The sequence below is a fragment of the Somniosus microcephalus genome, chromosome 12, assembly GCF_052327205.1.
Source record: "Somniosus microcephalus isolate GS21.2 chromosome 12, FLI_Smic_1.0, whole genome shotgun sequence".
NCBI classification, from domain to species: Eukaryota; Metazoa; Chordata; class Chondrichthyes; order Squaliformes; family Somniosidae; genus Somniosus; species Somniosus microcephalus.
In genome coordinates this window covers 7,451,909-7,465,618 of record NC_140998.1, presented here as the reverse complement: position 1 = coordinate 7,465,618, position 13,710 = coordinate 7,451,909, and the positions used below count along the sequence as shown (strand labels likewise).

The following is a 13,710-nucleotide window of genomic DNA, read 5'->3' as shown; positions in this document are numbered from 1 at the left end:
AACCAACGTCACACACAGATTACCGGCTCTTTAAAACATTGCTATTTATGGGAGCTTGCTGTGCACAAACTGCCTGCCGCGTTTCCTGCATTACACCAGTGACCACACTTCGAAAGTGCTTCATTGGCTGTGAAGCACTGTCCCTCTGCAGACACGGAGGGATTTGCTGTGTATCTGCGACTTTTGATTTTATTTTAGATTTCTGTATTTGTGAGCGTTTCCGCTTCTCTCAATCAAGCAGAGTCCCCCCCACTTCACACCTTTCAAGGTTAGACTTTATCTTTATTTATCTTTTTACAGACAGTATATAGAATACAAAATATATTGTGTCTTCCGAAAGCAGCAAATGACATTCATTTCTTTCTTCCACCCACCCTCCCTGTTTTTCTTTCCAAGGTACCAGTGCTCGGAATGTAATGCCAATTTTCATAATTAAAAGAAGAAAAACTAATCTTTGGAGGCATACCTTGGGGTGAGGGAGTGCAACAGGGGACTTGTAAACACTCGGAATGCAGCTGCAACCCGTTCAGAAAACCACAAAACAAGCTCAAATCCGATATTGCACCAGTACAGGCATCGCAGCTTATGTCCTTTAACATATAATAGAAAGTTTTTAAAATATAGATATATATAGTGGCATAAAACAGTGAAAATAAATCTGCAAACATAAAAAGATATATATAATATAATCTAAATTCAGTGGTACCAAGAACACAACAGGCAACGCGATGACAACACTGCGAAAACAAAAATAAACCAAACAACACTAATCACGTGCCACTCGTGTGAGGAGTTGGGGAGAGTTCGCAGTGTTGGATGCTGGGCTCATTCGCTCCAGTCAGATTCTTGCAAAAGAAAACAACCGTCACAGAAAGAAAACAAGAGGCCGACTCGGAGAGAGATCTATCCCTGGAGAAATGGGATGGGGATTCTTCCCCCACCCCCCCCCCCCCCCCCCCCCCCCCAACACACACAAGCGGGGAGTGCTGCTGCTGCTGCTGCTGTCTTCTCATGAGCTGTAGTTGACCTGGTAGTACAGGGTTTTGTGTCTCCAGATGGAGTAGGAGTTGTCGAATTTGAGCAGGTAGACCCCCTGCCCTGGGTACTTGTGGCTGCCGGACTGGACCTCCAAGTGACTGTCCTTGCGGTAGACGGGCAGGATCTCCTCCAGGTCAGATCGGCTGACTTCTTTAGTTCCCCTCTCGATGTCTCCATGGATGGGGGGCACTGAGGAACAACACAAGAGGATATTAATAGCACGAGGAGGAGGGACAGACAACAAACGACGGGGCTGCAGGGAGATGATTTAGCGAAGATGGATACAGAGGCGGAGGATGGGTACACTAGGGCATAAGCTATTCCTGGCTAGTCTTCCAGCGAGTTGGCACCTGATGCCAGGCAGACCAGCTAAGTGAGGCTGGGGAATGCCTGCTGGCACACACCAAGTAAACAGGGAGCCTCCGTGGTAGCACTCTCGCCTCAGAGTCAGAAGGTCGTGGGCTCAAGCCCCACTCATAAGAACATAAGAAATAGGAGGAGTAGGCCATTCGGCCCATCGAGCCTGCTCCACCATTCAATAAGATCATGGCTGATCTACCTCACTTTCAACTCCTTTCCCGCACAATCCCCATATCCCTTGGTTCCCGTAATATCCAAATATCTATCGATCTCTGTCTTGAGTATACTCAACGACTGAGCCTCCACAGCCCTCACAACCCTTTGAGTGAATATTTACAGGGTAAAGCCTGTTACCTTCTGCATCTTCCTCCTCCTCTTCCTCGCTTGACTCACTGACCAGCACCGTAATCTCCGTGTTGGTCACGGATGCCCACTCGAAGTACACCCCGAACCCGATGTCGTAGGTGTCCGTGGCGAAGTCCCAGCAGACGCAGGTGCCTTCGGGGTGGGTGGGGACCCGCACTGTCACCACGTTCCCGCGGTTCACCTTCAGCACTCCCGCCTTTTCCCGCCGCATTTTCTCTTTGAACTCAGTCATCTCGGTGGAAATCCAGGTGGATGCAGCGTCAATTACAGGAACGACTGAAAGGCACATGGGAATGACGGAGCTAGTCCCACTCAACAGCAGCAACTGGCATTTATATAACATTTTTAACACCGTAAAATGTCCAAGACGCTTCACAGGAGCGATTATCAAACAAAATTTGACACCGAGCCACATAAGGAGATATTAGGGCAGGTGACCAAAAGCTTGTAGGTTTTAAGGAAGAGGAAAGAGAAGCAGAGAGGTTTAGGGAGGGAATTCCAGAGCTTAGCGCCTCGGCAGCTGAAGGCACAGCCGGCAATGGTGGAACGATGGAAATCGGGGATGCGCAAGAGGCCAGATTTAGAGGAGCACAGAGATCTGGGAGAGTTGTAGGGCTGGAGGAGATTACAGAGATAGCGAGAGCGGGTGAGCGGGGGTGGGGGGGGGGGCGGGCGAGGGGGGGTGGGGGGGCGGGCGAGCGGGGGGGGGGACGCGGGCGAGCGAGGGGGGGCGGGCGAGGGGGAGCGGGCGAAGGGGAGCGGGCGAGCGAGAGAGAGGGGGGAGAGAGAGAGAGTCTGCTGATGAGTCCACAGCACACATACTGTTGTCTCTCATACCCGTTTTAATCCCAGCTTTACAACTGCTAGACAGAGACAGCTGGTGGTCTTTGTACAGAAGTAGCCAGATATCCCAGCAACAAGCAACGCCTGGGGCTCAGGGTGCTCAGACAGGGCAGACTTAGAAGACCAAGTGATTAATCTAGTCCACAGCAACATGAGGAGTTAGTCTCTGGGGAATGGGAAGATTTCCAATTTTGACCATCCAATGTCAGCGTAAAACACTCCCAGGGCAGGTACAGAATGGGTTAGATACAGAGTAAAGCTCCCTCTACACTGTCCCATCAAACACTCCCAGGGCAGGTACAGCACGGGTTAGATACAGAGTAAAGCTCCCTCTACACTGTCCCATCAAACACTCCCAGGGCAGGTACAGCACGGGTTAGATACAGAGTAAAGTTCCCTCTACACTGTCCCATCAAACACTCCCAGGGCAGGTACAGCACGGGTTAGATACAGAGTAAAGCTCCCTCTACACTGTCCGAATCAAACACTCCCAGGGCAGGTGCAGCACGGGTTAGATACAGAGTAAAGCTCCCTCTACACTGTCCCATCAAACACTCCCAGGGCAGGTACAGCACGGGTTAGATACAGAGTAAAGCTCCCTCTACACTGTCCCATCAAACACTCCCAGGGCAGGTACAGCACGGGTTAGATACAGAGTAAAGCTCCCTCTACACTGTCCCATCAAACACTCCCAGGGCAGGTACAGCACGGGTTAGATACAGAGTAAAGCTCCCTCTACACTGTCCCATCAAACACTCCCAGGGCAGGTACAGCACGGGTTAGATACAGAGTAAAGCTCCCTCTACACTGTCCCATCAAACACTCCCATGGCAGGTGCAGCACGGGTTAGATACAGAGTAAAGCTCCCTCTACACTGTCTCATCAAACACTCCCAGGGCAGGTACAGCACGGGTTAGATACAGAGTAAAGCTCCCTCTACACTGTCCCATCAAACACTCCCAGGGCAGGTACAGCACGGGTTAGATACAGAGTAAAGCTCCCTCTACACTGTCCCATCAAACACTCCCAGGGCAGGTACAGCACGGGTTAGATACAGAGTAAAGCTCCCTCTACACTGTCCCATCAAACACTCCCAGGGCAGGTACAGCACGGGTTAGATACAGAGTAAAGCTCCCTCTGCACTGTCCCGTCAAACACTCCCAGGGCAGGTACAGCACGGGTTAGATACAGAGTAAAGCTCCCTCTACACTGTCCCATCAAACACTCCCAGGGCAGGTACAGCACGGGTTAGATACAGAGTAAAGCTCCCTCTACACTGTCCCATCAAACACTCCCAGGGCAGGTACAGCACGGGTTAGATACAGAGTAAAGCTCCCTCTACACTGTCTCATCAAACACTCCCAGGGCAGGTACAGCACGGGTTAGATACAGAGTAAAGCTCCCTCTACAGTGTCCCATCAAACACTCCCAGGGCAGGTACAGCACGGGTTAGATACAGAGTAAAGCTCCCTCCACACTGTCCATCAAACACTCCCAGGGCAGGTACAGCACGGGTTAGATACAGAGTAAAGCTCCCTCCACACTCTCCCATTTCCGACTATCGCTGCACTCACCTCTCCCAGGACCCTCGGATGGATCTGGTGGTAGTTTTTCTGGACCCCCATGGTCAGACTGAATGATCACCGAATCGCTGCTTACTTTGCGAACCCGATATGCAGCAAGTGCCGTTGCAGTCGCCTCGCACGGTTTGCTGTTCTGAACATCCTGAAGGACAAAGAGTAAAGATCCAGTGAAGTTGCACGTTACTACCAGTGGGGCACCATTACAAACCAACTCTGCAACGCCCAGGAATCAGCCCACTTCACAAAATCCTCTCGAGTAGTTAGAAAATTATAGCAGCCACAATAATCCACCTTCTGGGACAGGACCTAAAAATAAGTCACGGGATGGAATTTAGTGGATTTAAAAAGTAAAATAAATATGGTAATGGGGAAAATAACAGGGCTTAAGAAACACAAATCTCCAGGACCTGATGGCTTTCATCCCCAGGTATTAAAAGAATCAGGTGAAGAAATTACAGATGTGTTGGTCATAATTTTCCAAACTCTCTCGTGATTCTGGAATTATGCCTTTGAATTGGAAAATTGTAAATGTCACTGATAGTTAAGAACGCCAGGGAGAGAGAAACCAGGTAATTGCAGACCCATCAGTTTAACATTAGCTGTAGGGAAGTTACTGGAATCTATCAGAAATGGTGACTGAGCACTTGGACAAGTACGAGATGATCAGAGATCATGGATTTGTGAAGGGCAGGTCATGTCTAACTAATTTAGTTGAATATTTTGAGGTCACTAGCATCGTGGATAGGAGAGCGTCTACAGATGTTGTCTGTATGGACTGCCAGAAGGCATTTGATAAGGTTTTTCACAAGAGATTATTGTGGCATGGGTTGGTAATTGATTGGGCGGTAGGAGAGAGTAGGGACAAAGAGGTGGTTATTTGATTGGCGGGATCTGTACTGGAGCCTCAGCCTTTCACTACAGGAAACTCTTTGGTATCCGGCACCGACGGGACCGGGATGGTGTCGGTTGATTAAAAATTCCGGATGACGGAGAGGGTTATCTACCGAGGCTATTTTTAACAAACAAAGAGTCAGACTCCTGTTATTGAGGTGTTCGGACTTCCGATAGCGCCAAGAAGCCAAGTAGTGGCAGTTTGGAGAACTACCCCCACTGACTAACTCGGCCACCGCGGGAGACTCAGACTTGGCAACATTGCCGGTTATTGAGATGGTGTTTTCGGAGTATGAATTTTGCCGGTTAATAGAGAATTCTGGATATTTAGGTGCCGTTTAAACGAGTTTCCTGTATTTTTATCAATGAGTTGGATGAAGGAATAGACAGTTCTATATCCAGGTTTTCAGAGGACAGCAAGTTGGGTGGCTTCGTTGCTTGTGTCGATGGAAGCAGGAAGTTACAAAGGGACAGAGACAGACTAAGTGAGCGGGCAAACCTCCGGTAGATGGGGTTCAATACGGGCAGTGTGAAGTCATCCACTTTGGACCGGAGAAAAACAAATCGGAATATTTTCTTCAGGGAGAGACTAGGAGCCGTGGAGGAGCAAAGGGACGTGGGTGTCCAGCTACACCAGTAAAAGCTAGTGCACGGGTACAAAAGGTGATCAAAAGGGCTAATGGAATGCTGGCCTTTACCGCGAGGGTGTTGGCATTCTAAAGTGAGGAAGTGATGCTCCAGCTGTACGGAGCCTTGGTCAGAAGGAGTGGATATATTTCTTAAGGCTAAAGGGATCAAAGGGTATGGGGAGAAAGCAGGGACTGGGTACTGACAGGAACTTGGATGATCAGCTATGATCTCATTAAATGGCAGAGCAGGCTCATGGGGCTGAATGGCCTACTCCTGCTCCTATCTTCTATGTTTCTACACCATCTGGAGTAACTGCATTCAGTTCTGGGCCCCGCTCCTCAGGAAGGATATCTTGGCCTTGGAGGGGGGTGGTCAGCGCAGATTCACCAGAATGATACCTGGGGCTAACGGTTAAATTGTGAGTTTATGCGCAGGTTGCGTAGACTAGGTTTGTATTCCCTCGAGGTTAGAAGATTGAGGTGATATCCAGTCGAGGCGTTTAAAACAATCAAGGGATTTGATAGATTGATAGAAACTACTTCTTCTGTTGGAGACTCCAAACAAGAGGGCATCATCTTAAAGTTAGAGCGAGGCCATTTAGGGGAGATGCACTTCTTCACACAAAGGGTGGTGGAAATCTGGAACTCTCTCCCACAAAAGGCTGTGGATACTGGGGGTCAATTGGAGCTTTCAAGACTGAAGAGCAACATCACGTTCCTCATGTAGGAAAGGTGGTTTCATCGGCTGTAAAGCACTTAGAAACATAGAAAAATAGGAGCAGGAGTCGGCCATTCGGCCCCTCGAGCCTGCTCCGCCATTCAATATGATCATGGCTGATCCTCTATCTCAATACCATATTCCCGCTCTCTCCCCATACCCCTTGATGCCTTTTGTGTCTAGAAATCTATCTCCTCCTTAAATACATTGTGACTTGGCCTCCACCGCCTTCTGTGGTAGAGAATCCCACAGGTTCACCACCCTCTGAGTGAAGAAATTTCTCCTAATCTCAGTCCTAAATGTCCTACCCCATCCTGAAACTGTGACCCCTGGTTCTAGACCCCCCAGCCAGGGGAAACATCCTCCCTGCATCCAGCCTGTCTAGCCCTGTCAGAATTTTATACTTTTCAATGAGATCCCCTCTCATTCTTCTAAACTCTAGTGAATACAGGCCCAGTCGACCCAATCTCTCCTCATACGACAGTCCTGCCATCCCAGGAATCAGTCTGGTGAACCTTCGCTGCACTCCCTCTATGGCAAGTATATCCTTTCTTAGGTAAGGAGACCAAAACTGCACACAGTACTCCAGGTGTGGTCTCACCAAGGCCCTGAGACATCATGAAAGGTGCTATGGAAATGCAATTCTGTCTTTCTTTGAACTGTAGTCATTGCTGTAATATAAGAAACCGGTGTCGTATTTGACCCAGAGATGAGCTGGCGGCCACATGTTCTCGCCATCACTAAGACCGCCTATTTCCACCTCCATAAAATCTCCTGACTCCGCCCTTACCTCAGCTCATCTGCTGCTGAAACCCTCATCCATGCCTTTGTTACCTCTAGACTTAACTATTCCACCGCACTCCTGGCCGGCCTCCCATCTTGCACTCTCCGTAAACTTGAGGTCATCCAAAACTCTGCTGCCTGTGTCCTGACTCGCACCAAGTCCCGTTCGCCCATCACCCCTGTGATCGCTGACCTACATTGGCTCCCGGTTAAGCAATGCCTCGATTTTAAGATTCTCATCCTTGCTTTCAAATCCCTCCATGGCCTCGCCCTATCTCTGTAACCTGCAACCCGCCGAGATATTTGCGCTGCTCCTATTCTGGCCTCTTGCACATCCCCGATTTCTATCGCTCCACCATTGACGGCCGTGCCTTCAGCTGCCGTGGCCCTAAGCTCTGGAATTCCCTCCCTAAACTTCTCCGCCTCTCTACCTCTTCCTTTAAGATGCTCCTTAAACCCTACCTCTTCGACCAACCTTTTGGTCAGCTGTCCTAATGTATCCTTTTGTGGCTCAGTGTCAAATTTTCTTTGATAACGCTCCTGTGAAGTGCCATGGGACATTTTACTACGTTAAAGGCGCTATATAAATACAGTAGTTGTTGTTGAAACGTGGCACCCAATCTGCGCACAGTAAGTTGCCACAAACAGTAATGAGGTAAATGACCAGATAATCTATTTGTTTAGTGATGTTGGTTGAGGGATAAATATTGGCCAGGACACCAGCGAGAACTCCCCCTGCTACTCTTCAAAATAGTGGACGCGGGACTTTTTACGTCCACCTGAGAGAGCAGACGGGCCTCGGTTTAACATCTCATCTGAAAGACGGCACCTCAGACAGTGCAGCACTCCCTCAGCACTGCACCGGGAGTGTCAGCTTGGATTATCTACTCAAGTCTCTGGAGTGGGGCTCGAACTCAGAATTTTGTGCCAGTGCCTTAGGAGAGAAAGGGAGGGGGGGGGGGCGGGGGGCGAAAAAAATACCTGGCTGTGTTGTGTACTTTTTAATTAAGAATCGCACAGAGAGTACGAGGGAGCTGCAGGGACTAGTTACATGGAATTCAGCCGCACACCTGCTGTGGTTGCTCATTGCCCAGCACAGCTGCCTGGTCCATTGGAATTCCGGAACTTTCCCCGGGATTGCCTTCTGTTTCCGCTGTCACCGGTCTTGCACTCTGTGGTCTCTCAAGAGAAAAAAACCACTCAGTCAAAAAATAAAATGTGAGTAACAGTTGCTGCATCCCTCGGCCCGAGTCGCAAACCGACCGTGTCCCACCAGGCCCCCGTCACGCCCCGCCAGACACTGCCCGGCCTCCCACCAGGCCCCCGTCACGCCCCGCCAGACACTGCCCGGCCTCCCACCAGGCCCCAGTCACGCCCCACTAGACACTGCCCAGCCTTCCACTAGGGCCCGGTCACGCCCCACCAGGCACCCCCTGGCCTCCCCGCACCATATGATGCCATCCAGAAATAATTTACAGCTCTGAAGGGGCCAGGGAATAAAAGGAAGCCCTTGGTGTGGAGCAGAGACACACCGATCTGGAAACGTGCAAGGATCCAACCCACGCTGTGCTCCGTTAGATGATCTCAACAGTACGGCCCACTGGGAAGCGGGTCCTGAGCTAGAGACCCAGAATGGTACAGCTGGCCTCAGTTTGGGAAGAAGAAACCAGCCTATTATTACTCCTGCTGACAAGCAGGCCTGTAAAACAACAACTTGTATTTATATAGCGCCTTTAGCGTAGTACGATGTCCCAATGCGCTTCACAGGAACGATTATCAGACAAAGATTGACACTGAACCAAAGATGATGATATTAGGACAGGTGACCAAAAGCTTGGTCAAGGAGGTAGATGTCAAGGAGAGTTTAAGGTGTGTGGAAAGTGGGAGGCCAGCCAGCAGAGAATTGGAATAGTCGAGTCTGGAGGTAACAAAGGCACGGATGAGGGTTGCAGCGGCTGATGAGCTGAGGCAGGGGTGGAGATGGGCGATGCTAGAGGTGGAAGTAGGCGGTCTTGGTGATGGAGAGGATGTGGGGTCAGAAGCTCATCTCAGGGTCAAATAGGACACGGCGGTTACGAGCGGTCTGGTTCACCCTCGGACAGCGGGCAGGGAGAGGGATGGAGTCGCTGACTCGGGAACGGAGTTTGCGGCTAAATCAGCATTTATTTTTGAGTAGAATATGGCTCATCCGGGGCTGATGTCGGAGAAGGACAAAATCAAGCTCGGCTGTGATGCCTGCCACAGTCAGGTAGCCCGACAGCACCCATCGCCTCGGCTTACACAGAACCGCCACTTGCGCAAGGAATTGAAAATGCTGGAGAACCCGTGGAACCGGAATCCAGTAAGAGGGAAAAATGGGTGTGGAGTGGAAACTGAGCCCAGGGAGGGAAAGCGACTTGCATCGAGTCAATGCAGCCTTCGAACAACAAGAGACCTGCTGGCTGCTGGGAGTTGCACAATTCTGGTAATTGCAATATCACAATTCCCCCCCAGCAACTCCTCCCAAAGGGACTGATCCTTCACCCCATCACGGGAACATTGCAATAATTACAGTAAACTGCAGATTAGAATCCACTCAGCCAGTTCAGTCGCATAAACTGCAAGGCGGCACTTTCAGAAACACATCTGCCGCCACGTAACCTCCTCTGGTTGCACCGCATCTCCCACCTACGATTAACCCCACAACGGCAAAATTCCCCAATCGCAGCCGGGGTTATTTTAGTGAGAAACTAAGAATTTTTCCACAAACTCCTGCACGGGTACAGACAACCAGCTCGAACAACCACCCCCCCCCCCCCCCCACTCCCTCAGGTACCTCCTCGTGCCTGACTGCAAGCGACAGACCTCTTGGGGGTTGGGAGCTGCCTGGGGTGGGGCGAGAATGGAGCTGTCATTAAGTCTAATGACTCCCTGCAGACCCAGCTTGCTAAGGTTGGAGCAGCAGCAGCTCAGGCACAAAGGCCAGGCTGGATCCTTGCTGCTCAGTGTTACCTGATCGCAGCCGAGGGCAGCGCTCAAGGTTCTGCAGCAATGTTCCCAGTCATTATTTTCGGGTGCGCGGCGCATTCGCAGGTTCGCGATCTTTAACAAAGGAAAAGCCGGAATCGGGTTGCACGGGACCGGCAGAGAGCTGTACAACCACACACAGCTTATAGGGAACGTTCGACAGTCGACTTTGGTGCCCTTGGGCGAGGCGGGGTGGGGGGACGGGGTGGGTGGGGGGAGGAGGAGGAGAGGCAGACAGGGTTACTGCCCCTAATCACCAGATAGCGAATCCGGTTGCAAACTGTACACACAGACACACATGATACAGTTACCCCCCCACCTCCTTATTTGGGCAACATATTAGAAAGGTGCTCATCACCCGGACAACCCCATCACGATTCAGCATCGGCAGCAGAGGAAGTTGGGGGTCGGTGGGAAGAAGCGGGAAAATAACGTCAGCCTTCATCAAGTTACAACATAGTCTAATCATCAATGTCGTGGGAACACCATCACCTCCAAGTCACATACCACCCCGACTTAAAAAGACTTGCATTTATATAGCGCCTTTCACCACCTCGGGACGTCCCAAAGCGCTTTACAGGCAGTGAAGTACTTGTTGACGTGTAGTCACTGTCGTAATGTAGGAAAATGTATATGACTTGGGCATATATCGCGGTTCCTTCATTGTTTCCTACTTTACAACAGTAACTACACTTCAAAGTATTTCATTGGCTGTAAAGCACTTTGGGACGTCCCGAGGTGGTGAAAGGCGCTATAGAAATGCGAGTCTTTCACTGGGTCAATATCCTGGAACTTCCTCCCTAACAGTACTGTGGGAGCAGCTTCACCATACGGACTGCAGCGGTTCAAGGCAGCGACCCACCACCAGGGCAACTAGGGATGGGCAACAAACGCTGGCCTCGCCAGGGCAACAAACGCTGGCCTTGTCAGCAACGCCAACACCTTGAGAGCAATTTTTTTTAAATCAACACTTCTACAGTAACTGGTGTTCTGGTCATTGAACAGAAAACAGAGAGAGAGTTTGCTCAAAGTTGACAACATAGGTTTCAACTGAAAATACTACATGACTTGAATAGAGAAGGCTGAGGACTGACCTGATAGAGGTCTTTAAGATTATGAAGGGATTTGATAGGGTAGACATAGAGAACATGTTTCCTCTTGTGGGGAAGTCCAAAAACCCGAGGTCATAAATATAAGATAGTCACCAAGAAATCCCATAGGGAAATCAGGTGAACTTCTTTACCCAGAGAACGGTGAGAATGGGGAACTCGCTACCACAGGGAGTGATTGAGGCGAACAGTAGAGATGCATTTAAGGGGAAGCTCGATAAGCACATGAGGGAGACAGGGAGAGAGGATATGCTGATAGAGTGAGATGAAGCTTGTGTGGAACGTAAACGCCGGCACAGACCGAATGGCCTGTTTCTGTGCTGTAGACTTGCTGTAACTCTCCCATCGCTGCCCACCTATCCAATCCAATAATGCCAAGCTGGCTTATTACCTGTTTTCTGGCTCCGCATGACACTTCTCACATCCTTCCGACACGTGCAGGCCAGACAGTCGCGAGGTCACGTCAGCCTCCGAGTCCTGCTCAGGTTCTGCATTTAAAAATAAATTATACATTATCTTCAGTGCGACTGCATAAATACATCGTTAAAATAAGATGGGATGGAGAAAAAATGCGGCCACTCAATGCAGGGCCTGCACTGATCACTTTCATCGCCCCTTTCAGCCCTACTTACAAAAAGGAGAAGCAACAATGGAGCGGAAAAATATTTCACCGGAGGGCGGCTAACTTTAGGGAGTTGAAAAGGGATCTGGCCCAGGTGGATTGGAGTCAAAAATTGGTAGGCAAAATAGTAATTGAACAATGGGAGGCTTTCAAAGAGAGGATGGTTCTAGTACAGAGTAGACACAGTCCCACGAAGGGCATCCAAAGCTAGAGCTCCCTGGATGACTAAAGATAGAGGGGCTAAATCCGGTTGATTTGTGCCTCCCATTAGTGCCCTAAGAGGGGAGCTACCCAATTTTTACCCCATAGAGATTAAAATGAAACAGAAAACAGAGGCTTAAGGTTCATATTACACTAGAGAACCAAGCTGAAAATAGAAAGTACACAGAGGAGATCTAAAAAAAGAGTAAGAGGGGCAAAGAGAGAATGTGAGAATAGATTAGCGGATAACAAAAGGAACCCAAAAGTTTTTTTATAAACATATAAATATTGGAAGGGTGGGCCAATTAGGGACTAAAAAGGAGTACCTCTTGTGGAGGCAGAGGGCATGGCTGAGGCACTAAATGAGGACTTTGCATCTGTCTTCACTGGAGAAGAGGATGCTGCCAATATATAGCAATAAAAAGGAGGTACTAACGATATCGGAGAGGTTAAAAATAGGTGAAGAGGTGGTACTTAAAAGGTTGGCAGTCCTCAAAGTAGAAAAGTCACCCGGTCCGGATGGGATGCATCCTTGGTAACCGTGGGAAGTAAGAGTGGAAATTGCCGAGGTTCTGGCCACAATGTTCCAATCTTCCTTAGATATGGGAGTGGTGTCAGAGGACTGGTGGACTGGAAATGTTACACCATTGTTCAAAAAAAGGGGAGATGGGATAAACCCGGCAACGACAGGCCAGTCAGCCTAACGTCGGTGGTGGGGAAACTTTTAGAGACAATAATCTGGGACAAAATTAATTGGCACTTGGAAAAGTATGGACTAATAATGAAAGCCAGCACGGATTTGTTAAAGGCAAATCGTGTTTGACGAACTTGGAGCTCTTTGATGAAGTAACGGAGAGGGTTGGTGAGGGTAGTGAGGTTGATGTTGTGTATATGGACTTTCAAAAGGCGTTTGACAAAGTACCGCATAATAGACCCGTTAGCAAAATTAAAGCCCATGAGATCAAAGGGGCAGTGGCAGCATGGACACAAAATTGGCTAAGGGACAGAAAGCAGAGAGTAGTGGTGAATGGTTGTTTTTCAGACTTTTTTATTTTATTCATTCCTGGGGTGTGAGCGCCGCTGGCAAGGCCAGCATTTATTGCCCATCCCTAATTGCCCTTGAGAAGGTGGTGGTGAGCCGCCTTCTTGAACCGCTGCAGTCCGTGTGGTGAAGGTGCTCCCACAGTGCTGTTAGGGAGTTCCAGGATTTTGACCCAGCGACGATGAAGGAACAGCGATATACTCCTAAGTCATGATGGTGTGTGACTTGGAGGGGAACTTGGAGGTGGCGGTGTTCCCATGCGCCTGCTGCCCTTGTCCTTCTAGGTAGAAGAGGTCACGGGTTTGGGAGGTGCTGCCGAAGAAGCCTTGGTGAGTTGCTGCAGTGCATCTTGTAGATGGTACACACTGCAGCCACGGTGCACCGGTGGTGGAGGGAGTGAATGTTTAAGCTGGTGGATGGGGTGCCAATCAAGCGGGCTTTGTCCTGGATGGTGTCGAGCTTCTTCAGTGTTGTTGGAACTGCACTCATCCAGGCAAGTGGAGAGTATTCCATCACACT

At 49.7% G+C, this 13,710-nt stretch overlaps 1 protein-coding gene across 1 annotated transcript in view; it reads right to left on the bottom strand.

Annotated features, from left to right (window-relative positions):
• Positions 1 to 261: 261 nt before the first annotated feature.
• The window catches only part of tmed8 (transmembrane p24 trafficking protein 8), a 34,413-nt gene continuing 20,964 nt past the window's right edge, over positions 262 to 13,710 (bottom strand). Inside the window, exons 2-6 of the mRNA XM_086002560.1 lie at positions 11,718 to 11,814; positions 8,282 to 8,390; positions 4,182 to 4,332; positions 1,753 to 2,040; positions 262 to 1,227 (exon numbers count right to left, since the gene is read on the bottom strand). Of these exons, the coding sequence (XP_085858686.1) occupies positions 1,010 to 1,227; positions 1,753 to 2,040; positions 4,182 to 4,332; positions 8,282 to 8,390; positions 11,718 to 11,814 (863 nt within the window). The 3' untranslated portion in view covers positions 262 to 1,009. The remainder of the gene's footprint in view (positions 1,228 to 1,752; positions 2,041 to 4,181; positions 4,333 to 8,281; positions 8,391 to 11,717; positions 11,815 to 13,710) is intronic.